This window comes from Carassius auratus, linkage group LG44F (assembly GCF_003368295.1).
Source record: "Carassius auratus strain Wakin linkage group LG44F, ASM336829v1, whole genome shotgun sequence".
Taxonomy (NCBI): domain Eukaryota; kingdom Metazoa; phylum Chordata; class Actinopteri; order Cypriniformes; family Cyprinidae; genus Carassius; species Carassius auratus.
In genome coordinates, this window is record NC_039298.1 from 4,119,049 (window position 1) to 4,146,182 (window position 27,134).

At 40.0% G+C, this 27,134-nt stretch overlaps 1 protein-coding gene across 2 annotated transcripts; it reads left to right on the forward strand.

The window, feature by feature from the left end:
• The first annotated feature begins 18,378 nt into the window (after window positions 1–18,378).
• On the forward strand, window positions 18,379–20,551 carry LOC113068356 (fish-egg lectin-like). 2 transcript variants are annotated; one of them, XM_026241083.1, is made up of 6 exons: window positions 18,379–18,494; window positions 18,575–18,656; window positions 18,876–19,103; window positions 19,234–19,445; window positions 19,608–19,735; window positions 19,856–20,000. In XM_026241083.1, exons 2-6 carry the CDS (start codon window positions 18,599–18,601, stop codon window positions 19,998–20,000), a joined length of 771 nt encoding a protein of 256 aa, XP_026096868.1. In that variant the 5' UTR covers window positions 18,379–18,494; window positions 18,575–18,598. The 2 variants fall into 2 exon arrangements, with proteins under 2 accessions (XP_026096868.1, XP_026096869.1); XM_026241084.1 differs by lacking the exon at window positions 18,379–18,494 and having other exon boundaries at window positions 18,599–18,656; window positions 19,856–20,551.
• The last annotated feature ends 6,583 nt before the right edge of the window (window positions 20,552–27,134 follow it).

Here is a 27,134-nt window from a genome sequence, read left to right on the forward strand (position 1 = left end):
AAGATCAACAATTGCTGTATAAGTGCAGATCATTATTAGTTAATGTTAATTAATGAAGTTAACTAATGAACCTATTTTAAAGTGTTAGCAATTTGTTTATTACGGTTATGGTGTACAGTCAGACACATAAGCATTAGTTTAATAGAAGATAATTAGATATACAGTGCCCTCCACAATTATTGGCACCCCTGTTTAAGATGTGGTCGTGGACTTCTAAGAATTCTCTTTTTTTTTTTTTTTACAACATTGAACCCAAATGCAAAAAAAGAAAAATCCAACCTTTTATTTAAGTACATTATTTTGGTGGTAAAACAAAAATCACACATTTCAGAAAAAAAAAACTTGAAATCATCTGTCCCACAATTATTGGCACCCCTGATGTTAATACTTTGTACAACCCCCTTTTGTCAACAAGACAGCCCTTAATCTCCTCATATAACATTTCACAAGATTGGAGAACACAGAGAGAGGGATCTTTGACCATTCTTCTTTGCACAATCTTTCTAGATCATCGAGTGTCCTGGGTCTTCTCTTATGCTCTCTCCTCTTTAGGTTTTCGATTGGGTTGAGGTCTGGGGACTGAGATGGCCATGTGAGGACCTTGAGTTTGTGACTGCTGAACCATTTTTGTGTAGATTTTGCCACGTTTTGGATCATTATCCTGCTGAAAGGCCCAATGACGACCCATCTTCAGCTTTCTGGCAGAGGCCATCAGGTTTTTATTTAAAATGTCCTGGTAGTTCAAAGAGTCCATAATGCCATTCACCCTAACAAGGTTCCCAGGGCCTTTGAAAGAGAAACAGCCCCGCAGCATCACAGATCCTCCACCATACTTCACGGTGGGCATGAGGTGCTTTTCGGCATACTCATCTTTTGTTTTCGCCAGACCCACTTAGAGTGTTTGTTGCCAAAAAGCTCAATCTTAGACTCATCTGACCAAAGCACACGATCCCAGCTGAAGTCCCAGTGCCGCTTAGCAAACTCCAGACGTTTACGTTTGTGAGTGTTCATGAGAAATGGCCTTTTCCCTGCATGCCTCCCAAACAACTTGTGGCATGTAGAGAGCGTCTGATGGTTGTTTTGGAGACTTTGTGAACCCAAGATGCCACTCTTTGATGCAATTTTGTGACAGTGAGCTTAGGATTTTTTTTTTACTTCTCTTACCATTCTCCTCACTGTGCGTTGTGGCAAGATAAACTTGGGACCTCTTCCAGCCTTGTTTGTCACTGTTCCGGTTGTTTAAAACTTCTTGTTTTAAACTTCCTCTGACTGTAGATACGGGCAAGTTAAGGCAAGTGGCTATTTTCTTGTAGCCATTGCCTGACTTATGAAGATCGACACACATCTGCCTTACTTGAATGGTGTGTTCTCTTGTCTTTGCCATGTTGACAAATGGGTAAGAGAATTAGGCCTCTGTGTCACATCATATTTATACCCCAGGTCATGAATTACTAACTAAAAGTTCCTAGATACCCTGAACAACTTTAGCAACTACAGAAAAAAATATATTAAAAAAATCAATTAAAATTTTCAGCGGAATAGTTAGGGATGCCAATAATTGTGGGACACATGATTTCAAGTTTTGTTTTTTAAATGTGTGATTTTTTTTCCCACCAAAGTAATGTATTTAAAAGGTTGGATTTGTTTCTTTTTTTGCATTTGGGTTCAATGTTGTTTAAAAAAAAAAAATGTAAATTTTTAGAAGTCCATGACCACATCTTATTATTCAATAGGCTACTGTAGAATTAACAATAGACTATATAAAATAGATTTTAAAAAATTTGTGTTTTACATGAATTTAGAAATGTTTGTAGATCGGTTATTTATTATGTGGTTTCAATGTTTGGATGGTGTTACTATTTTGCAAACAATGACAAATATTTTATTCAAAATCTGTGTTCACACCACCTTATACAATCACTAAAGTTCATTAGCAATTAATGTTTTTATGAAAATATGTTTTAAGTTGTGATTTACCTCAACTGACACGTCATCTGACCTGTGGTCATTGTGGCCCCGAGGGGTGTAAAGGGGCGTGCCATTAGCTAAAATTAGATATCATTTAGTCATCAGAATAAAGATTTAGTCACAATGTAGAGGGTAGGGTTGACAAGAAATGGATAGCTGTCTCTTTGTTTTTCTGTCACTAGCGCGCAAGTGCGAGTGTAACCGGCAGAGTAGTCACTGTCTGGGTGAAGTTTGTCCCTCTGCAGCTATGTTAGCCCTCTGATGTCATGGTGCCCAGCTGGCTGCTGAGTGATAACCAATTCATTAGCAGCCAGGCTGGGTGCTATATAACAGTCTTCACTGTTTGGTTAAGAGAGATTCCCTGGTCTACAGTTTTGTTGCGGTTTGGATGTGTGGCTCCTTCGTGTAATCAAGGTATTTGTAGATCTCTATACGATGTAGCAGGCTAAGTAGTGATGGCAAAATGAGGCTTCCTGAACCACTGAGACCTCACGGCCCATTGCTTCACTAAAAGGTTAATTACTCGAAGCTTCATTCATTATTGCTCACTAGTGACACCTAGCTACTGTGTAAAGAAATAGCAGATCAATAAAGTAATACTGAATCAATGACCTGAGCAGACATTTGTCCATTGCCTGGGTATCAAATAAAATATGTTTCTCTGTGTGTCTTTACTTGTGCAGAGACAACTATCACAAACAGTTAATTCATTATTCATAAATTGTTTGGATAGTGACAGTAGGAACAACAAAAGTGAGACTGTGTTGAGTGTAGTTCTTCTGGTGAAGGGAGTTTAATAATGCAAATTGCAACAGAAAAGTGTGGGGTGGGAAAGGTAAAGAATTGTTTCTGGTGTGTTTTGTGCACATGCAACACTGCAGTTTGGGGTGGGTAAAAGAAGGATCACACATTATTTTTATTGAGGAACAGAATTTTTCAATTGTTTTGGGGCTTAGACGATTCCTCCTTTTTGACAGGACCTCTCCAGCCTTTGAAAAGATCCTTTCGCATGGAACAGAGGATGCAGGGGAACATAAAAATGTCAGTGCCAGCTGGTATAAATGAGGATATATTTGTTTATGTTGAGCCCAATATACGAGTGGATCCTCAGATCATGTGAGATTCACTTCGGATAAATATCGGTCCACTTCTACAGTAGCATCTGCTGTTGCATTTGAACTCATTCTATTGTGATCCACCGTGCTGTCCAGCAGATGCCAAAGGTCACCTAATAATAGAGGTACAAAAGAACAAAAACTTCATTTACAATGGTTTACAGTAATAATCACTAATGTGAATATTCACACAACAAAGACATATACTACTTACTGTTTGAAGATTGACCTGCTTCTGAAAAGGCTGGCAGCTGAGCTGGGGGGTGAGATGGTGGAAGCAGAATGGAGACCAGAACTTCTGATCACAGTAGCGCATTCCGATTTTAATCTTGATATAGCTTCTTGCAGTTTCCCTTGACTCAAGAAGCCGAGTTTTTTTAATCTGGGATCCAATAACGTGGGTATGGTCATCACACTTATTGACTCCAAATGAACTGTGTGTTCCCTGACCCTCCGTCCAAGGCTGTCAGCCAGCTGCCTTGTTAAGTTGGACTTAAGGCCTTCTAGTTTACTCATTACAGCATGATTAAGCATTTTCATCAAAGGTATCACTTTGGAGGCAGACACCCTTTTCTCTCCTGAGAGCTCTACTGTAGCCTGGCGGAAAGGGCCAAGAACATCTAAAGCATCCTGGACTGCCTCATACTCTAGGGCTGTTGGAGGGATGATGTCGGTATTTAGAGAGGCCAGGGCTGCCCCCACTGGTTCTCTCAGCTGATACAGACATTCCATCATGTTGTAAGTGTTGTTCCAGTGAGTTTCCACTTCAATGATAATTTTCAGAACTGGTCTCCCCATGTGCTCTTGTACTTGGGCCAGTCTCTCTTTTGCTATAGTGCTGGTTCGAAAATAGGTCACAAGTTTCCTACATTTGGATCTAATGTCATTGAAGCTACTGATGTCATCAAAAGATTTCCTCACAATAAGGTTTAGAGCATGTGCAATGCAAATTGCATGTCTAACATTCAGTGATCGTACACATGCTATCATATTGGGTGACCTTATATTTATGCTCAACCATGGCCTTCAAACCCTGTGGATAAAAATAAATGTTGCTAATCTTACTTTTGAGTTCTTAAATGATGATGAATCACTTTATTAATCACATACCTTTCGAATTGGGATAACATAAGTGGGATCCAACACATGCAGCAGCTCCCTAAATCCATCATCTTCCACAATGGAAAAGGGTTGGGAGTCCTTGATGACCATGTTCACCAGGGCCTCATTGACCATTTCTTTTTTGGAATCTATAATAAAATAAAATGCAGGTGTATTGTAGGTGTATTATTAGTATTATTATTATTAATTACTTTAACTACTGTGTGGATTGTTAGTAGTCTGTGCTTGCTCGTGCAGTGCTCGATAATGCCTGAGCATGGAGGAGGTGTTATTGTTGTATGTCAGCTCCTTTAGGCACATCAAGCATTTCACCTAGAAACATAAACAAATAGACATGAAATATAATACAGCCTTATAGTGAGTATTATTATTATATCAAGACAGTAAAACAATAATAATATACATACCTTATTGTGACCAACCATTTAAAAAAACTCCCAGACAGGGGAGGATTTCCTCTTTCTTGCTGGCTCCATTGCAAAGAAAAAGGAAGAGGTCACAAAAAGCAAACAATTCCAAAAGGGCAATCCAAATCAAAAAGCAGTCCAGTCCAAATCCAAAAAAACAAAGCAATCCAAAAAATATTATCTAATTAATATAACAATACTATAATATAACTTAATTAAAGTATTAATATATACTTTAATTAATAATAACAATATACTACAACTAATATAACCTGATATAATCTAATAATATACTGACCTAACACATATATGACACAATAATGACGACGACACAACTATCTAACTCTAACTCTCTGACTCTCTGACTCTACTACAACAACTGATTCAACTACTCCTGACAAAACCCACAAGGTGGCGTGAGTTTTGAACCCCCTTTATCCGCAAACGACACTCAGACCGAACCAATGACGTGTCCACACACACCGAGGCCTCGTTTGTCATCGGTCATGTGATTTCCATGTTAACAACACAAGCCTCGAATCGCAGCTTCATCTGGCACGGCCCTATTTTCTCGACACAAGCTTCCACGCCTCGGTTTAAATGTCACATCACTAAGGCTAAGCATTTGGTATTGTTCGTTTAACACTGGGTCATTGGAAAATAGGTGTTGGACAGATTGCCAGACGCTTCCGGGTAGTCGTGCGGTGTACTACTGAAGGTATTTGTGTACATTTTACTGCTTTATTACGTGGGTGTCATTGTTGGACGTGCTTTGTGGTTTAAGCATATTTGCACACAGGTCTTGGGCAAGGCACCTGCCAGGTAGCTGTACCACAATTAAGTCACAGCATATAAAAGGTAAAAATTTGTCATGGGTAGAACCAGTGTGTTAGCCAGTATGCTAGATTTGAACATGTGTAAAATGAGTTTGTGTTGTCCTGATAATGCATGGCTGTGTTAACAATTAACCCTTGACAGAACTGTATTAAATATACTGTGTGTAACTTATGTAGGATTGTGACGATTGGCACAAGGGCTCCTTTTCCACTGGTCATCTCATACAGTATTGTTCAAAATAATAGCAGTGCAATGTGACTAACCAGAATAATCAAGGTTTTTGGTATATTTTTTATTGCTACGTGGCAAACAAGTTACCAGTAGGTTCAGTAGATTGTCAGAAAACAAACAAGACCCAGCATTCATGATATGCACGCTCTTAAGGCTGTGCAATTAGTTGAAAGGGGTGTGTTCAAAAAAATAGCAGTGTCTACCTTTGACTGTACAAACTCAAAACTATTTTGTACAAACATTTTTTTTTTTCTGGGATTTAGCAATCCTGTGAATCACTAAACTAATATTTAGTTGTATGACCACAGTTTTTTAAAACTGCTTGACATCTGTGTGGCATGGAGTCAACCAACTTGTGGCACCTCTCAGCTGTTATTCCACTCCATGATTCTTTAACAACATTCCACAATTCATTCACATTTCTTGGTTGTGCTTCAGAAACAGCATTTTTGATATCACCCCACAAGTTCTCAATTGGATTAAGGTCTGGAGATTGGGCTGGCCACTCCATAACATTAATTTTGTTGGTTTGGAACCAAGACTTTGCCCGTTTACTAGTGTGTTTTGGGTCATTGTCTTGTTGAAACAACCATTTCAAGGGCATGTCCTCTTCAGCATAGGGCAACATGACCTCTTCAAGTATTTTAACATATGCAAACTGATCCATGATCCCTGGTATGCGATAAATAGGCCCAACACCATAGTAGGAGAAACATGCCCATATCATGATGCTTGCACCTCCATGCTTCACTGTCTTCACTGTGTACTGTGGCTTGAATTCAGAGTTTGGGGGTCGTCTCACAAACTGCCTGTGGCCCTTGGACCCAAAAAGAACAATTTTACTCTCATCAGTCCACAAAATGTTCCTCCATTTCTCTTTAGGCCAGTTGATGTGTTCTTTGGCAAATTGTAACCTCTTCTGCACATGCCTTTTTTTTAACAGAGGGACTTTGCGGGGGATTCTTGAAAATAGATTAGCTTCACACAGACATCTTCTAACTGTCACAGTACTTACAGGTAACTCCAGACTGTCTTTGATCATCCTGGAGGTGATCATTGGCTGAGCCTTTGCCATTCTGGTTATTCTTCTATCCATTTTGATGGTTGTCTTCCGTTTTCTTCCACGTCTCTCTGGTTTTACTCTCCATTTTAAGGCATTGGAGATCATTTTAGCTGAACAGCCTATCATTTTTTGCACCTCTTTATAGGTTTTCCCCTCTCTAATCAACTTTTTAATCAAAGTACGCTGTTCTTCTGAACAATGTCTTGAATGACCCATTTTCCTCAGCTTTCAAATGCATGTTCAACAAGTGTTGGCTTCATCCTTAAATAGGGGCCACCTGATTCACACCTGTTTCTTCACAAAATTGATGACCTCAGTGATTGAATGCCACACTGCTATTTTTTTGAACACACCCCTTTCAACTAATTCAACTAATTGCCCAATTGCACAGCCTTAAGAGCGTGCATATCATGAATGCTGGGTCTCATTTGTTTTCTGAGAATCTACTGAACCTACTGGTAACTTGTTTGCCACGTAGCAATAAAAAAATATACGAAAAACCTTGATTATTCTGGTTAGTCACATTGTACTGCTATTATTTTGAACAATACTGTATATTATATGGAGATAGATTGCTCCTGCTGCTTTGCCTTGCCTAAATTAAGTGTATTAATAGCTGTGCCTTTTTTATATTTTCTTTTCTTTATTTGTTATTTTGTTGTGGCCATTGTCTATTGCCCCTGTCGGACCATTGTGGTATTTGCTGTTCCAGTAGTATACATAGTCTTAAGATTCTGTCTAGTTGTATACTTCATACATCTTGCTAGTGATAACGACCTCTTTGCCTTCCATCTTTTTCCAGAGTATTAAAGCAGCTGCTTATAGGAGAGGTTCCTGGGTCCATCTCCATGCACTGCACCTCGTATTGTAGTGGTAAACTGCACTTCACAATATTGAGTGAATCACTTGTTTGCAGTGGTTGTGCCTATGTGTGCGTGCTGTGTGTATGCTTTTGACTGTAGGCACCAGAGTTTAGAGCACGGTTGGTGAACTTCACGTTTATCCCGGACAGGTAACCTATCCCGACAGTGAATTAATATGGCCCTGTTACACTGCTAATTATAGGTTTCTGGTAGCAGCCAATACCAGCCCTGGTCATCCTCTGTGAGCCAAGTCTTTTGGTTGCAACTACTGTGCCTTTACCATGACTGTGTGGCTCTTTTAATTGTATTATTTACTAATAAAGTAAGTCTTATTAAAGTCTTATTCTTTTACTGAAAGCACGTCTCTGTTTAGTTCATCTCTTGGTGTATTTCTATGAACCTGTTTGGCTTAGGTTAGGTGTTCAGCAGTAATAAAGTATATCTTGGTGTGAGAGGCACCAGGTGGCGTAGTCAAGAACCTAGATGGAATAAGGTCTAAGATGTTGTTGGTTTAGATGATTTAACAAGTTTATACAATTCTTCCTCCCCTATCATAGAGAATGAGTGGAACTGTTCCTCAGGGGGTCATTAGTGCAGAGTCTGATGCGATATTGTAGCTGACGGCTGAATGGTTACAATTTTATCTCTAATAGTATCGATTTTAGAAGTAAAGTAGTAAAAAAAGTCATTACTGCTGTATTGTTGGGAAATGTCAACACTTGTTGAGGCTTTTATTTTTCATTAATTTATCCAATGTATTGAATAAATACCTGGGTTTATGTTTGTTCTCTTCTAAAAGAGAGGAAAAGCAATTGGATCTAGCAATTTTTTAATGCTTTTCTGTAGGATAGGTTACTTTCCTGCCAATCAATATGAAATACATCTAGTTTTGTTTTCCTCCTGCTGTGCTCCATTTTTCGGTCTGCTCTCTTTAGGGTGCGAGTATGCTCATTATACTGTACCATCGTGTCATACTGGTTTCCCTAACCTTCCTTAAGTTGTAAAAGAGCAACTGTATTTAAAATGCTAGAAAAGAGAGAGTCCATAGTTTATGTTACATCATCAAGTTGTTCTGAGGTTTTTGATATGCTAAGGATTTCGGACACATCAGGAAGATAACTTAAAAAGCAGTCTTTTGTGGTGGAAGTGATGGTTTTACCATACTTGTAACAAGAATTAGAGTTTACAAATTTGGCTATATTAAGTTTGCACAAAACTACATATTGATCTGAGATATAATGACGTGGCTGCATAATTTCAGCACTATCAACATCAATTCTATGTAACAGTATTAAATCTAGACTATGATTTCAACAATGAGTAGGTCCTGAAACGTGTTGTCTAACCCCAATAGAGTTCAGAATGTCTATAAATGCTGATCCCAATGCATCATTTTCATTATCAACATGGATATTAAAATCACCAACTATTAAAAATGTATCTGCAGCCAGAACTAACTCAGATGTAAAATCACCAAACTCTTTAATAAACTCTGTATGGTGCCCTGGTGGGCTGTATACAGTAGCCAGTACAAACATAACAGGGGATTTATCATTAACATTTGTTTCTCTGGATAATGTTATATGAAGCACCATTACTTCAAACGAGTTATACTTGAAGCCTGCCCTCTTAACATCCTGAAAACATTTTTATAAATTGAAGCAACACCTCCCCCTTTTGCCTTTTAGATGCGACTCATGTTTATAATGGTAATCTTGGGTGGTGGATTCATTTAAAAAAAGATAATCATCAGGTTTTAGCCAAGTTACTGTCAAACAGAGCACATCTAGTTTATGATCAGTGATCATATTATTTACAAAAAGTGTTTTCATAGAAAGGGATCTGATATTCAATAAGCCAAGCTTTATTATTTGTTTATCCTTATTGCATCTATTTTTTTGTTTGTTGAACCTCAATTAAATTGTTACTCTTAAATTGGTTTGGAAGTTTTTTGTATTTTCTAGTTTGGGGAACAGACACAGTCTCTATAGTGTGATATCTAGGTGAAGCCTCTGAGGTAAGCTAGCTGACCTCTGTGACGTGAAGCAGCTAGCAGACGGTCAGTTTAGCCAGTCTGTCTGCTTCCTGACCTGGGCCCCAGTTAGTCAAGTACAAACTCGAAGACTATGTGCCATATTTCTAGAGAGAAGAGTGGCGCCACCCCAGGAGGGATGAAGACCATCTCTTTTCAACAGGTCAGGTCTGCCCCAAATGCTCATCCAATTGTCTATGTTATAACCCATGTTATTCTGTGGGCACCACTTAGGCATCCAGCCATTGAGTGATGACAATCTGCCATGCAGCTCGAAAATTTTGATTGTTCACTTTTATTTTAAAACTCCCATGGTGTTTCTACTGGATTCCAGAAGATCAATGCTGACTTGACTCTGCTCATGAAGATTATTGGTGACTTGCATTTGTTCATGAAGATCATTGGTGACTTGTATTTGTTCATGAAGATCAATGGTGACTTGCCTTTGTTCATGAAGATAATTGGTGACTTGCATTGGTTCATGAAGATCATTGGTGACTTGTATTTGTTTATGAAGATCAATGGTGACTTGCTTTTTTTCATGAAGATCACTGGTGACTTGAATTCTCCCATGAAGAGCCCCGGTGACTTGACTCGGTCCTTGAAGATGACCAGTGACTTTGACTCGGCCCTTGAAGATCACCAGTGACTTGAATCTGTCCTTGAAGATAACCAGTGACTTGACTCTGTCCTTGAAGATCACCAGTGACCTGACTTGACTCAGGGAGGTCAACGGGGACTACTCCGGACTCTGGAAGATCACCAGTGACCTGACTTGACTCAGGAAGGTCAACGGGGACTACTCCGGACTCTGGAAAGTCAACGGTGACTACTCCTAACTCTGGAAGGTCAACGGTGAATAGCCCTGATTTTGGAAGGTCAACGGTGACTAGCCCTGACTCTGGAAGGTCAACGTGACTAACCCTGGCTCTGGAGGGTCAGTGGTAACTAGTCCTGACTCAGGAAGGTCAACGGTGACTAGCACTAATTCTGGAAGGTCGACGGTGACTAACCCTGACTCTGGAAGGTCAAAGGTGACTAACCTTAGTCAAAGGTGACTAACCTTGACTCTGGAAGGTCGATGGTTACTAACCCCTAACTCTGGAAGGTCGATGGTGACTAACCCTGACTCTTGAAGGTCAAAGGTGACTAACCCTGACTCTGGAAGGTCAAAGGTTACTAACCCTGACTCTAGAGGGTCCATGAGCACCTGACTCGACTCTGGAGGGTCCACGAGCACCTGACTCTACTCTGGAGGGTCAACCGGAACTTGACTTAACTCTGGAAAGTCCTCAGGAATGTCAACGGTGACTAGCACTAAATCTGGAAGGTCGACGGTGACTAACCCTGACTCTGGAAGGTCAAAGGTGACTAACCTTGACTCTGGAAGGTCGATGGTTACTAACCCCTAACTCTGGAAGGTCGATGGTGACTAACCCTGACTCTTGAAGGTCAAAGGTGACTAACCCTGACTCTGGAAGGTCAACGGTTACTAACCCTGACTCTAGAGGGTCCACGAGCACCTGACTCGACTCTGGAGGGTCCACGAGCACCTGACTCGACTCTGGAAAGTCAACTGGCACCTGACTCGACTCTGGAAGGTCAACAATGACTGACCCTGACTCTGGAAGGTCAACAATGATTGACCCTGACTCTGGAAGGTCGACGGTGACTAACACTGACTCTGGAAGTTCAATGGTTACTAACCCTGACTCTGGAGGGTCCATGAGCACCTGACTCGACTCTGGAGGGTCCACGAGCACCTGACTCTATTCTGGAGGGTCAACCGGAACTTGACTTAACTCTGGAAAGTCAACGGGCACCTGACTCGACTCTGGATGGTCAACTGGAACCTGACTCGACTCTGGATGGTCAACTGGAACCCGACTCGACTCTGGATAGTCAACTGGGACCTGACTTGACTCTGGATGGTCAACTGGAACCTGACTCGACTCTGGATGGTCAACGGGCACCTGACTCAACTCTGGAGGGTCAACGGGAATATGACTCGACTCTGGAGGGTCAACCGGAACCTGACTCAACTCTGGAGGGTCAATGGGAACCTGTCTCAACTCAGGAAAGCACACTGTAGCTGCCATCTACTGCAGTATGTTATGGATAAACAAATGATAAAGATTGGCTTATTGAATATCAGATCCATTTCTACGAAAACACTTTTTGTAAATAATATGATAACTGATCATAATATAGATGTGCTCTGCTTGACAGAAACCTGGCTAAAACCTGATGATTACATTATTTTAAATGAGTCCACCCCCCAAGATTATTGTTATAAACACGAGCCGCGTCTAAAAGGCAAAGGGGGAGGTGTTGCTTCAATTTATAATAACGTTTTCAGGATTTCTCAGAGGGCAGGCTTCAAGTATAACTCGTTTGAAGTAATGGTGCTTCATATAACATTATCCAGAGAAACCAATGTTAATGATAAATCCCCTGTTATGTTTGTACTGGCTACTGTATACAGGCCACCAGGGCACCATACAGACTTTATTAAAGAGTTTGGTGATTTTACATCCGAGTTAGTTCTGGCTGCAGATAAAGTCTTAATAGTTGGTGATTTTAATATCCATGTCGATAATGAAAAAGATGTATTGGGATCAGCATTTATAGACATTCTGAACTCTATTGGTGTTAGACAACACGTTTCAGGACCTACTCATTGTCGAAATCATACTCTAGATTTAATACTGTCACATGGAATTGATGTTGATAGTGTTGAAATTATTCAGCCAAGTGATGATATCTCAGATCATTATTTAGTTCTGTGTAAACTTCATATAGCCAAAATTGTAAATTCTACTTCTTGTTACAAGTATCGAAGAACCATCACTTCTACCACAAAAGACAGCTTTTTAAGTTATCTTCCTGATGTATCCGAATTCCTTAGCATATCCAAAACCTCAGAACAACTTGATGATGTAACAGAAACTATGGACTCTCTCTTTTCTAGCACTTTAAATACAGTTGCTCCTTTACGCTTAAGAAAGGTTAAGGAAAACAGTTTGACACCATGGTATAATGAGCATACTCGCACCCTAAAGAGAGCAGCCCGAAAAATGGAGCGCAGCTGGAGGAAAACAAAACTAGAGGTATTTCGTATTGCTTGGCGGGAAAGTAGCATATCCTACCGAAAAGCATTAAAAACTGCTAGATCTGATTACTTTTCTTCTCTTTTAGAAGAAAACAAACATAACCCCAGGTATTTATTCAATACAGTGGCTAAATTAACGAAAAATAAAGCCTCAACAAGTGTTGACATTTCCCAACACCACAGCAGTAATGACTTTATGAACTACTTTACTTCTAAAATCGATACTATTAGAGATAAAATTGCAACCATTCAGCCGTCAGCTACAGTTTCGCATCAGACAGTGCACTATAGACCCCCTGAGGAACAGTTCCACTCATTCTCTACTATAGGAGAGGAAGAATTGTATAAACTTGTTAAATCATCTAAACTTACAACATGTATGTTAGACCCTATACCATCTAAGCTCTTAAAAGAGGTGCTTCCAGAAGTCATAGGTCCTCTTCTGACTATTATTAATTCCTCATTGTTATTAGGACATGTCCCCAAAACCTTCAAACTGGCTGTTATTAAGCCTCTCATAAAAAAGCCACAACTTGACCCCAGAGAACTAGTTAATTATAGACCAATCTCGAATCTCCCTTTTCTGTCCAAGATACTAGAAAAGGTGGTATCCTCACAATTATATTCCTTCTTAGAGAAAAATGGTATATGTGAGGATTTCCAGTCAGGATTTAGACCGTATCATAGTACTGAAACTGCTCTCCTTAGAGTTACAAATGATCTGCTCTTATCATCTGATCGTGGGTGTATCTCTCTATTAGTTTTATTGGATCTTAGTGCTGCGTTTGACACAATTGACCACAACATTCTTTTGCATAGACTTGAACACTTTGTTGGCATCAGTGGAAGTGCATTAGCATGGTTTAAATCGTACTTATATGACCGCCATCAGTTCGTAGCAGTGAATGAAGATGTATCATATCGATCACAAGTGCAGTATGGAGTACCTCAAGGCTCAGTTCTAGGGCCGCTACTCTTCACGCTTTATATGTTACCCTTGGGAGATATCATCAGGAAACATGGTGTTAGCTTTCACTGTTATGCTGATGATACGCAGCTCTATATTTCCTCGCAGCCCGGTGAAACACACCAATTTGAAAAACTAATGGAATGCATAGTCGATATAAAAAGTTGGATGACGAGTAATTTCTTACTGCTAAATTCAGAAAAAACAGAGGTGTTAATCATAGGGCCTAAAAACTCTACTTGTAATAACCTAGAACACTGTCTAAGACTTGATGGTTGCTCTGTCAATTTTTCGTCATCAGTTAGGAACCTAGGTGTGCTACTTGATCGCAATCTTTCCTTAGAAAGCCACGTTTCTAGCATTTGTAAAACTGCATTTTTCCATCTCAAAAATATATCTAAATTACGGCCTATGCTCTCAATGTCAAATGCAGAAATGTTAATCCATGCATTTATGACTTCAAGGTTAGACTACTGTAATGCTTTATTGGGTGGTTGTTCTGCACGCTTGGTAAACAAACTACAGCTAGTCCAAAATGCAGCAGCAAGAGTTCTTACTAGAACCAGGAAGTATGACCATATTAGCCCGGTCCTGTCCACACTGCACTGGCTCCCTATCAAACATCGTATAGATTTTAAAATATTGCTTATTACTTATAAAGCCCTGAATGGTTTAGCACCTCAGTATTTGAATGAGCTCCTTTTACATTATACTCCTCTACGTCCGCTACGTTCTCAAAACTCAGGCAATTTGATAATACCTAGAATATCAAAATCAACTGCGGGCGGCAGATCCTTTTCCTATTTGGCGCCTAAACTCTGGAATAACCTACCTAATATTGTTCGGGAGGCAGACACACTCTTGCAGTTTAAATCTAGATTAAAGACCCATCTCTTTAACCTGGCATACACATAACATACTAATATGCTTTTAATATCCAAATCCGTTAAAGGATTTTTAGTGAAGTGAAGTGAAGTGAAGTGAAGTGACATTCAGCCAAGTATGGTGACCCATGCTCAGAATTTGTGCTCTGCATTTAACCCATCCGAAATGCACACACACAGAGCAGTGAACACACACACATACACACTGTGAGCACACACCCGGAGCAGTGGGCAGCCATTTATGCTGCGGCGCCCGGGGAGCAGTTGGGGGTTCGATGCCTTGCTCAAGGGCACCTAAGTCGTGGTGTTGAAGGTGGAGAGAGAGCTGTTCATGCACTCCCCCCACCCACAATTCCTGCCGGCCCGAGACTAGAACTCACAACCCTTCGATTGAGAGTCCAACCCTCTAACCATTAGGCCACGTCTTCCCCCTTAGGCTGCATTAATTAGGTAAACTGGAACCGGAACACTTCACATAACACCGTACTTTCTACATCATTAGAAGAATGGCATCTACGCTAATATTTGTCTGTTTCTCTCTTGTTCCGAGGTCACCGTGGCCACCAGATCCAGTCTGTGTCCAGATCAGAGGGTCACTGCAGTCACCCGGATCCAGTACGTATCCAGACCAGATGGTGGATCAGCACCTAGAAAGGACCTCTACTGCCCTGAAAGACAGCGGAGACCAGGACAACTAGAGCCCCAGATACAGATCCCCTGTAAAGACCTTGTCTCAGAGGAGCACCAGGACAAGACCACAGGAAACAGATGATTCTTCTGCACAATCTGACTTTGCTGCAGCCTGGAATTGAACTACTGGTTTCGTCTGGTCAGAGGAGAACTGGCCCCCCAACTGAGCCTGGTTTCTCCCAAGGTTTTTTTCTCCATTCTGTCACCGATGGAGTTTCGGTTCCTTGCCGCTGTCGCCTCTGGCTTGCTTAGTTGGGGTCACTTCATCTACAGCGATATCGTTGACTTGATTGCAAATTAAAACAGACACTATTTCAACTGAACAGAGATGACATCAATTAATTCAATGATGAACTGCCTTTAACTATCATTTTGCATTATTGAGACACTGTTTTCCAAATGAATGTTGTTCAGTGCTTTGGCGCAATGTATTTTGTTTAAAGCACTATATAAATAAAGGTGATTGATTGATTGATTGCAGTGGCTCTGGGCTAGCGGCCACCTTGTGCAGTGACGCTGGGTTGGTGGCCATCTTGTACTGTGGTGCTGGCTCAGCAGACGTGACGTGATCACTCCTGGGAATCTCTAGGATCTTTGACAGCATGGAGAAATAATCCAAAAAATGTTTCAGCGGCCATCTTGGGCGTTGGAGCTGAGCTGGCGGCCATCTTGCATCGTGGCGCTGGGCTGGTGACCACTTTGTGCTGTGGTGCTGTACTGGCGTCCATCTTGCTTTGTGGCACTGGGCTGGCGGCCATTTTGTGCTGTGGTGTTGGGCTGGTGGCCATCCTGTGCAATGGCGCTGGGTTGGTGGCCATTCTGCACAGCGATGCTGGGCTGGCGGCCATCTTGTGCAGAGCGCTGACTCGGCAGACTTTCGCCTCCTCTCCCCTCTCCGTCCACAATGGTGAGACGGCGGCTCCCATCCGTTCCTCCCAAACCCAGGGTCAACGGGGGTCCATAATGGAGAGTGATGCCGGACCTCCTCTCGACCACTCACTCCTGAGCGACCTCCCCTGGTCCCACGAAACACGACCAGGCGGGTACCCTCGAAACCATTCCTATGCCGCTCGGTGGATGGGGACGAAACATGAACAGACATACAGCTGGATCTCAGTGATGGAGTCCTTCTGTGACGATCGTGTACCAGAGAGACACAGGAAGAGAGAGAGATCCACTCGCAGATGTCTTTATTAAGGGATAATCCAAATCGTAGTCAACACAAGCCAAGGTCAAAACCAAAAAGACAGTCCAAAATAAACAAACAAAGAAAAGGGACAGGAAAAGGAACCCGGAAAAAGTGAGGACTCGGAGGACGAGCAGACCAGGAACAATCTCGGGAGACGCGAATGCTGGATACACGAAGGGTAAGGACTCCATACAAACAACAGGAAAAGACTGGTATTTATAGGGAGGCTAAGTGACTGCACCTGGTGCAATTAACAGGAGTGCAATTACTGTGAAGACAGGACAATACTATAGGAATTCTAGTGCCTACTGTAAAGTGCCTAAGGGGAAGTGAGCCCACTAGTGGACACCCAGGGAAACAGAGACTAGACAGCGTGACAATAAGACTGATCGATAATATCAGAAATATGGTGGGAATTAAGTTATATTTTATCACTTTAAACAACAGAGAGTGATAGTAAGATAAAGATTCTAGAGAAAAAACATCTACAAGGAGCATAGGGTCTACTATAGACTATGGGTGTGCAGTGTATGGCACTACAGCAAAATCAGAATTAAAGAAACTGGACAACATCAATATAAGATCTGCTGTGGAGCAATAAGGTAAACCCCTCTAGAAGCCAGGGTCGAAATGGGAGAGAAGATAACAGAAAAGCTTGTGATGTATTGGGTTCATTTAGAGGGTACTAATAAGAATTATCGTACACACACAACTTTAAATGATTGTTGGGAATATAAAAAGAATGGAGGTAATAGTTTTGGATGAATGAACAATGGGTCAAGGATTGTGGTCTGGAGAATGAAGTAATCTGTTCCAATATGCCTTTAAAAAGGGTATCAGTTTGATATATTCCTGAACCTAGTGTTGAAATGAGATTGTTGGAGGCCCGGGAAAAAGCAGAAGAAAGATATACTAATAGTTATGTTTTATGTTTTTATGAGATACAATTTTTATCCTTTATGCAGATATATACAGATGGATCTAAAGACCCAGTCAAACAAAAAGTGGGCATACAGTAGGAGTGTACATTCCAAGATTTAAGACAAATTTGTTTAAGGTTAAAAGACAAATTGTCTGTATATTCTACAGAATTAGCTGCTATAATAGTAGGATTTCAGTGAGTAGAAGAGATTAAGTCAAATAGGACTCAGACTGTAATTTGCTCAGATTCTTCATCAGCTCTTAGAAGTATATTGTCAACAAAAGCTTTTAGAGAAGACCTGCTAGTAGAAATGTATACATTACTGTATAGACTGAAAAAATGAGGGTATAATTGTATAGTTTTGTTGGATACATATCAGTTCAGTAGGAAATGAAAGAGCAGATAAGATAGCAAAGGAAGCATTAAAGAAAAACTTGGTGAATGTAAAGGTGCCTCTGGGAAGAAATTAGATAAAATCACTAATTAATAGAGAAATAATAAGAATATGGGAACAACAAAAAAAGATGGGAAAATAAATAGCATCACAGGTCGGTGGTATTATAATATTGTAAAATCAGTAGGCAAAAACAGTTTAATAGAACACAGAAAGGAAGAATGATTTCTAGATTAAGGATGTGTCACACAGGACTAAATTCAACACTTGCATTAATGGAGAAGCATGAATATGGTGTGTGTGATGAATGTGATGTTTTTGAAACAGTAGAGCAAATGCAGTAAATATGAAGATCAGCGTAACAGTCTTTTAAAAAATATAAGGAACAAGCCAGTGTCGTGGACCTTCTGGGAAAGGATTTGAGCTGAAGCTTGGGCTGAACCTCTGGGGTGGGTAGGGAATTACAATGGCCTTTTTTCTTGATATTAATACAGATTTATCACCCATGTGTGCAAGATATGCAGTAGGTGGCAGTAATAATCTTAAGGAGTTAACGGCCATTGAACAGAAAGAAGAAGAAAATAATCATACCAGAGTTTCACTTTGGAGCCAAGCGACAACCTCGTTCTGCTCCCTCCAAGTGTCTTCAGTGAATTAGATTGTCCAGTTACTGCTGAATCCTGACCTAACCAGATAAGGTTGTCTATTTAATTACTGTCACTGTGATATTGTTCATATTTCATCCATACTTATATAAATTAATTCTGGTCATGAATAGGTTAAAAGTAACTGTTGTGGAGCAATGAAGGTTTATCAGAGCGTCCTGCTACTCTTCTGCTGCCAGTTCCTTCAAACTCTGGGTAAACATTTTTTTTTTTTTTTTGTATTTTTGTTTATGTGATTTTTATTTTCTTTTATATATATATATATATATATATATATATATATATATATATATATATATATATATATATATATATATATATATATATATATATATATATATATATATATATATATATAATAAAGTCTCTGTATTTGCAATCACTGATACCTTACTTTCCACCATGTTTTCACAGCTTTAGAGTGCTCTGTGATGAGTGGTAACCTGAAGCAGATAGACGCTGGCTCTGGCTCAGTGGTTGGAGTGAACAATCTTAATGAAGTGTTCGTTCTGATTGATAATGTCTTCACAAAGATCAGCGGGTCTCTAAAGCACTTCAGTGTTGGTCCTGCTGGTCAGCTGGGGGTTAACAAAGCAAACAACATCTTTAAGATTCAGAGCGGCAGTTTCATTCAGTTTCCAGGTGAAGAGTAACAGAGGGCAAAATACAGACGAGCCTATTCAGCCAGTTTACAAGTTTTAAAATAGCCCTAAGATATCATCTTTTTATTAAACTGACCAAACTTTCATCCAGCTGTTGATTGTGTTGTTAGGGCTTCTCAAACAGGTGGATGCTGGAGGTGATCAGATCATTGCAGGTGTCAATATGAATGATGACATATTCTGTTTAAATATGGATGCTAACAACAAATGGCCATCCAGTACCACTCCTTGGGTTCAACTTAATGGAAAGCTTAAGTACTACAGCTGTGGTCCGTACAGCTGTTGGGGAGTGAACCGCAATGACCAAATCTACATCATGAAGGTAAAGTCACAAATATAAGAGCTTTAATACACCAGGTTTTTATAAAGTAGATATCATGTAAAGGTATAAAGAAACTGGGGAGAAAATAGTGAGATTTTTTTTTCTTGATGTCACTGTACAATGAATTGACGACTGCATTGTGTCTCTTTTGATCTTGTGCAGGATGTGTCTAGTAATGCCTGTCCTGGGTCCAACAGCTTTAAGAACATTCCTGGATTTCTATCCATGATTGAAGTAGCCACTGATGGCAGCGTCTTTGGTGTCAACTATCAAGGGAACTTATACCAAAGGTGAGCTGAACAGTCATAACATTACAGGTATTATGATCAACGATTAACTTGTCAAACACAATTTTTTTTATAAAAACCCAAATGCTGCATTCAAGAAACCGTATATTTTGTCTATTGCAGAACTGAAGTCACTCGCTCCGATCCCGAAGGCACAGACTGGATCTCAATGGTTGCCTGTCCCAATGGTCACAAGCATGTGAGCTTTGACCTGGGAGTGCTGTGGGTCGTGTGTGTTGACGGCTCCATTCGTAAATGTACTTTGTAATCTGTCACTGCAGCAACAGAGGCTCAATCATTGACCCTTTAAACCTGGGGACACCCCAGGTTTATGCTTCAAAATGTAATTACTAAGCAACCCCTGAATGGAATAACATAAATTAGGTATCATTTTAAAGTTTAGAATAATTTCGATCAACGAGCGCTGAGCAGTCCCTCTAAAACAAAGTGTACTGCAGGTGGGACGCCCCCCTCCGCAAAAATATTACTAATTATATTTTCAAACCACTGCTTTGATCAACAAAAAATGGAATTTCTCAATTTCAAACTCAAATGTTTCGTTTTTTCAGCTATTTCTCAGCAGGAGAATGTCCAAATGAATTATTTTTCCCCACTGAATGTACAGAAAGTTTTCTATCAAATGATACCAACCTTTTGACTCTCCTGGCAAGTCTTTGAGTTATGAGTCATTATTTTTGTGCATGACATTCATTAAAAAACATCAACTTCTGTGAGGGAAAATGGCCTCAGGGCTTAAAGGGTTAAGAAAGCATGCATTGTCTGTAAACTGAAATAAAGTTTTAATTGTTGTTCAACAGATTTCGACTATAAATCAAAATAACTTGTGTCAGCCAGTATTTTAAGAAAAGAACTGAATCATAATTTTGAACTACATGTACAGCAATAATAATAAGACAAAAATATACCTTAAGTTTAAAAAGTTCACTTGTAAAAACTAGTTGCAATGATTTGATATATTTTAAGTTGTGCTATAGTTTAAGTTAAGTTATGTTTTAAGGCTGTTGGTTATAGTGTATTATGTACAGTAAATATGTACAGTAATGCAATAAAGTTTCTGTTGTAAATAAAACCTTAAAAATGAAATGATAAAAACAACAATACCAACATTTGTACATTTCTATAAAGTATTACTAGGTTCTAACACCTAGTAAAATATTAAATTTATGAAAATTAGAAAACAAAATGTAAGCTTATTCCATTTAAATATAAAAAAGTATATAGTACATAAAAAAGCCCATAATACCCTGCTACACAACTCAAAACATTAAGAAAATAAACTCTTCTCGATATGCTAGTGTAATCCACAATTGTCATTATAATTATGCTATAAATCTCTGTAGAAAACATAACATCATAAAATCCAGTTAATATCATCATTGTATTGCAAGTTTCCACACACAAAGGTTTGGATAGACAGGCCTGGTGTTAGGGCACATGAGGGGGGGGGGGGCTTTTCTGTGTTTAGGGGGGACAAATTGGGGAGTGGAGGGGGGGGGGGTTCTGGAGTTGATGTTCATATTTTTCAAGTGAACGCTTGAAATACATTCAATAGGTAGTACTTTACAATAATAATAGACTTTAATACATTAACTAACATTAACTAATTAGACCTTATTGTGAATTTATACAATTACTTGTTAATAAAGTATATATATATGTTCTCAAAAACACTTAAATTAAACAGAAAAACAAGCAGATGAGCATGATTTGGTGTGGCAGCCAATACAAATAATGACCATTTCCTTACCTTAATCCTAAAACATTGTAGGCTATACAACATGCAAATTCTGCTCCCTTTAAATTTATTAAAAACTGTTACTCATTCATCATGATCTAACAAAGTAAAAAAATTAAATAAAAAATAAAAACACACTCCGACATCCCTCCTACATCAATAACGAATGTCTTGTCCAAGGACTCCAGAACCTGGAATGGTCCATCATTATGTCAAACGAACACAAACTTTGCAGACAACATATAGCTGGGAAACCAAGTCTTGTGAAGGCTGTGCTGAGAAGTGGGCACTGGAATAAATGTTGATGCGAGGCTGTGCAGGGTAGGACAATTAGGTGGGCCAGACCACGGGTTGTCGGTATCAGGAACAAAGTCACTGCCCATAAACCAGTTTCGCTGAACATGCAAGTAAATCCTCCTTAGGTGCTAACACCCATGGGAGCCCGTCATACCAGTTGTCATCCTTCAAGGCTGCTCTCAGTGAAGACTTAATGGTTTGGTGAAAACGTTCACACAGACCATTTGCTTGTGTGTGATAAGCTGTAATGTGATGAAGCCCAAAGCTCAGACAATAAAAGTTGGGCAATGTCTGTAGTTGACACAGACACCAAAGGAACCACTTCTGGCCACCTAGTAGTCGGATCCAACTAATGAGCAGGTGAGCGTACCAACGAGACAACGGAAGAGGACCAACAAGGTCAGTGTTCACATGATCAAAATGACGCTCCAGTATCTCAAAACACGCTTACGGTGCCATAACATGATGCTGTACTTTCGCCTTTTGACAGGCAATGCATGAAGCAGGCCATGCTCCCACATCTTTCTTTAGGCTGCACCAGACAAATTTAGAAGCCATCAACTTTTGGGAAGGCTTCGTACCAGGATGTGACAAACCATGGATGATGTAAAAAGCATGCTGTCTCCGGTTCTTGGGTAAAATGGGACAACCCAATGAAACATCACAAAGAACTGAAACATCAGCCTTATCAAACATGACATGAGCCAATTTAAGGTTTGTGACTGCTGTCTTCAAGGATTGTACTTCCGGATCAGAACACTGGTCAGAACACCATCAATTCGTAGCAGTGAATGAAGAGGCATTATATCGATCACAAGTACAGTATGGAGTACCTCAAGGCTCAGTACTAGGGCCGCTACTCTTCACGCTTTATATGTTACCCTTGGAAGATATCTTCAGAAAACACGGTGTTAACTTTCACTTATGCTGATGAAACTCAGCTCTATATTTCTTCGCAGCCCGGAAAAACATACCAATTTGAAAAAAATAACGGAATGCATAGTCGATATAAAAAAATGGATGACTTGTTATTTTCTTCTGAAAAAAACAGAGGCATTAATTATACGACCCAAAAAATTCTGCATGTCATAACCTAGAGCACTGTCTAAGACTTGATGGCTGCTCTGTCAATTCTTCATCATCAATTAGGAACCTAGGTGTGCTATTTGATCGCAATCTTTCCTTAGAAAGCCACGCTTCTAGCATTTGTAAAACTGCATTTTTCCATCCCAAAAATATATCTAAATTACGGCCTATGCTCTCAATGTCAAATGCAGAAATGTTAATCCATGCATTTGACCTCAAGGTTAGATTAGTGTAATGCTTTATTCTGTGGTTGTTCTGAATTCTTGTTAAACAAACTACAGCTAGTCCAAAATGCAGCAGCAAGAGTTCTAACTAGAACCAGGAAGTGTGACCATATTAGCCCTGTTCTGTCCACACTGCACTAGTTCCTTATTAAATATTGTTTTTGTTTAAAGTGCTATATAAATAAAGGTGACTTGACTTTTAACAAGAATTAATGCACAGTCAAACCAACTATTATTCAGACACCAGATATAATGTTTTATATATTTTTTTATTTTACTAGTAAGTGCAGGACACTATAATAAATTTATGCTAGTGAGTATAACAAAATAAAGTGAACTGTGACATAATATAACCAAAACAATTTTATACAGTGGACTACTAGTGATATTAATATTTTTCTGAATTGTTAATGCTAACTTTTCACACCACAGACTGAACAAAATTAAGCATTGCTTGGTAATTGATCAACAAAGTACTGATAGTTGTGTAAATATTGTAATACTAACAGCTGTCAGAAGTTTTGGTTGATTGGGGGGGTTAGCGAAGTCTGCAGCGGGAGAGAGAATCAGGAGACGAGCGGTAAGTGAGTGGTTTGGGCAAAAAATATCAGCACCTGTTTCTCTTGAGGACATTGCTTTGCATTAGTCATAGTTGATTATGCAACACGATATTCTGAAGCGGTGGCCCTCTGCAACATTTCCGCTAAAAGTGTTGCGGATGCCCTGTTTCGTCTTATCTCCTGGGTGGGTTCCAAAAGAAATCCTCACCGATCAGGGCACGGCATTTATGTCACGTATGCTACGCGAACTGTACGGATTGTTGGGCATTAAATCGATTCGAACTAGCGTCTATCACCCACAAACCGACGGCCTGGTCGAACGATTTAATCGCACACTTAAATCCATGATCCGTAAGTTCGTTCACGAAGACGCCAAAAATTGGGATAGGTGGCTAGAGCCCTTGTTATTCGCTGTGCGAGAGGTCCCACAAGACTCCAAGGGGGTTTCCCCCTTCGAGCTTCTCTATGGACGCCAGCCCTGGGGGGTGCTCGACGTACTGAGAGAAACTTGGGAGGAGGGACCATCTCAGGGCAAAAACGAAATTCAGTATGTGCTGGACTTGAGAACAAAACTCCACACATTGGGGCGGCTATCAATGGAGTATTTGTTACAAGCCCAGGACCGGCAGAGCCAGCTGTATAACAGGGGAACTAGGTTACGCAAATTTGCACCGGGAGAGAAAGTACTTGTATTACTCCCAATGTCGAGCTCCAAATTAATGGCTAAGTGGCAGGGACCATTTGAGGTCGCACGACAGGTCGGAGATCTCGATTATGAGGTAATACGGTCCGATAGGAACGGGTCCCGTCAGATCTACCACCTCAACCTCCTTAAAAAATGGAATGAGGCGGAATCAGTGATGTTGGCAACGGTGATTGGCGGAGAGGATGATCTCGGGCCAGAGGCGAATATCAAACCACAATCCCTCGCCCTGGCTCCAGGTGGAGATCACCTCTCGCCGTCCCAACTCACTGATGTAACGAAATTGCAGGCAGAGTTTGCCGATGTCTTCTCGCCCCTACCGGGCCATACTAACCTAATTCAGCACCATATTGAGACTGAGCCGGGCGTGGTAGTTCGCAGCCGGTCGTATCGTTTACCTGAGCACAAGAAACAAGTAGTTCAGGCTGAATTGGGCGCTATGCTTGACATGGGGGTAATAGAAGAATCTAATAGTAACTGGGCGAGCCCGATAGTTTTAGTTCTGAAAACGGACGGCTCAGTATCCAACGCCGCGGGTTGACGAGAAGCTTGATCGGCTAGGCACGGCTCGTTTTTATTCGACATTGGACTTAACAAAAGGCTATTGGCAGATCCCCTTGTCTCCATTGTCCAGAGAAAAGACAGCTTTCACATTGCCATTCGGGTTACACCAATTTGTTACCCTTCCGTTTGGCTTGTTCAGGGCCCCAGCTACCTTCCAGCGCCTCATGGATAGGATTCTACGGCCCCATGCTGCATATGCAGCTGCCTACCTAGATGATATTATTATATTTTGTAATGATTGGCAGTGGCATATGCAGCATCTGAGGGCTGTCCTGAGGTCGCTGAGGGGAGCGGGGCTCACGGCCAACCCAAAGAAGTGTGCGATTGGGCGTGTGGAAGTAAGGTATCTGGGCTTCCACTTGGGGCATGGGCAGGTGCGTCCCCAAATTGATAAGACTGCCGCTATTGCGACCTGCCCACGACCCAAGACCAAAAAGGAGGTAAGACAGTTCTTGGGGCTGGTGGGATATTATAGACGGTTTATTCCTAATTATTCGGACCTCACCAGCCCTTTGACTGACCTTACTAAAAAGGAGGTACCAGATACGGTCCAGTGGACGGAGCCGTGTCAGCAGGCCTTTACTCAGGTCAAGGCTGCTCTGTGTGGCGGGCCGCTGTTACACTCCAGCCGACCCCTTTGTCCTCTTCCTTGCCACACATGAACTTACTACACAAATAAACTGTAATAATGTTAGAACTGTTGAAGGTGTCTGAATAAATTTTTGTTTGATTGTGTATAAAAAATGTTTACAGTGAAGACTATGCAGTGCTATTTTACATCTAATTATTCGGTTTCTGTACCTGGACGCCTACAAAAAAAAAAAAAAAAAATTGTGTAAATAGCACAAATAAATAAACAGAAGGGGTCATATGAGGCAATCATAGTACGCTTTTTTTGAATTTAGTCATTTGAACTATTCATTCAAACGGCTGATTCATTCAGTAACTAACCAAGTGACAGTCTTTATGAATAATTAATTGAATCATTGACTCATCTGTTTTGCTCAGAACGACAAATTCATTCATTCAACGAAACACCACCACATGTTTTTAAGAGAAGCACATTTGTTGTGCTGTGGCTTTGTTGGCAAAATGGAGCGAAAAAAAAGCCAATATTAAGTTTAAAATGTAACAATATTAACTTCTTGTTTATGCGACTCTTTATTGAACTGCATGTCCTGAACATGTGAATTAGTGAACCTCTGCACAATGAACTAATTCCAGGTTACATCTGAGCTAATTTGAAAAATGATCTCTGTGTTTTGTATGAAACAGGAAAAATGAGGGCAGTCGACAGGTATATGGGTCAGTTGTAGCCTAGCAGTGCTGGATGAAAGGACTGTTTCCATGACAACCCAGGATGAACTGTTAGGCAAGTGATGGCAATGTCACCAATGCAACATATTTTGTATATAAAGCTCAAAAAGGTAAAGTGAAAATGGCTTAATTTTAAATGTGTGTGTAGTGATATTGTCCAGTAGATGGCATCATTTAATTACGCTCATGTAAATTAGTGTTTAAAATAGGACTAATATAAATTATGGGTAGTAATTTTTTTTCCCCATTATAAATACAGTACACATTTTTCAGATTTAATTACATAGTATATATATATATATATATATATATAAATAACAACAACTTTACAACTAGACTAATGAAATGAAAAGATGGCGGATATTTCATTTCAGTAACTTTGACGCCCAAATTAGCTATTGAGTATTTTTTTTAAAGCTTTTATTTATTTTTGCTTCATATTATCAAAGGCTCTGGGACACATCAAATGTTAATGTGAAATTCTGAGACCCTTTTCTTGAAATTGTGCAGCAGTTAATGTTATATATAGTTATTTGACATTAAATATAGTTATTTATATTGCTTCATCTTCAGCAATTGGTTGTTTTTATTAAAACATTATGGTTGTGATTAAAGACAACGTTGTGGTCTGGTCGTGTGTTTTCACAGACAGGGACAAGGCTGACCATGGCTGTGACCAATCACATTTTACTGAAATAATTTTCATCGGTGCATTCATAGAAGGTCAAGTTAAAATAAAATACCTGAGAGTGAAACTTGATAGGCTTTTCATGCAAAATATTGTAATGATGTAAAATTTGACATTATAAATGAAACTCACATTTATTAAAATCAATACAAACTGCTCTATACAACAGTTTTCTTTATTTTCATGACTATGAAAATTGTAGAGTCA

Excerpts from the sequence above, each read along its gene's own strand:
- LOC113068356 (XM_026241083.1), top strand. The coding sequence starts at position 18,599 with ATGAAGGTTTATCAGAGCGTCCTGCTACTCTTCTGCTGCCAGTTCCTT. Across the intron at positions 18,657-18,875 it reads CCAGTTCCTTCAAACTCTGG|CTTTAGAGTGCTCTGTGATG; the intron begins GTAAACATTTTT and ends ATGTTTTCACAG. Across the intron at positions 19,104-19,233 it reads CAGTTTCATTCAGTTTCCAG|GGCTTCTCAAACAGGTGGAT; the intron begins GTGAAGAGTAAC and ends TTGTGTTGTTAG.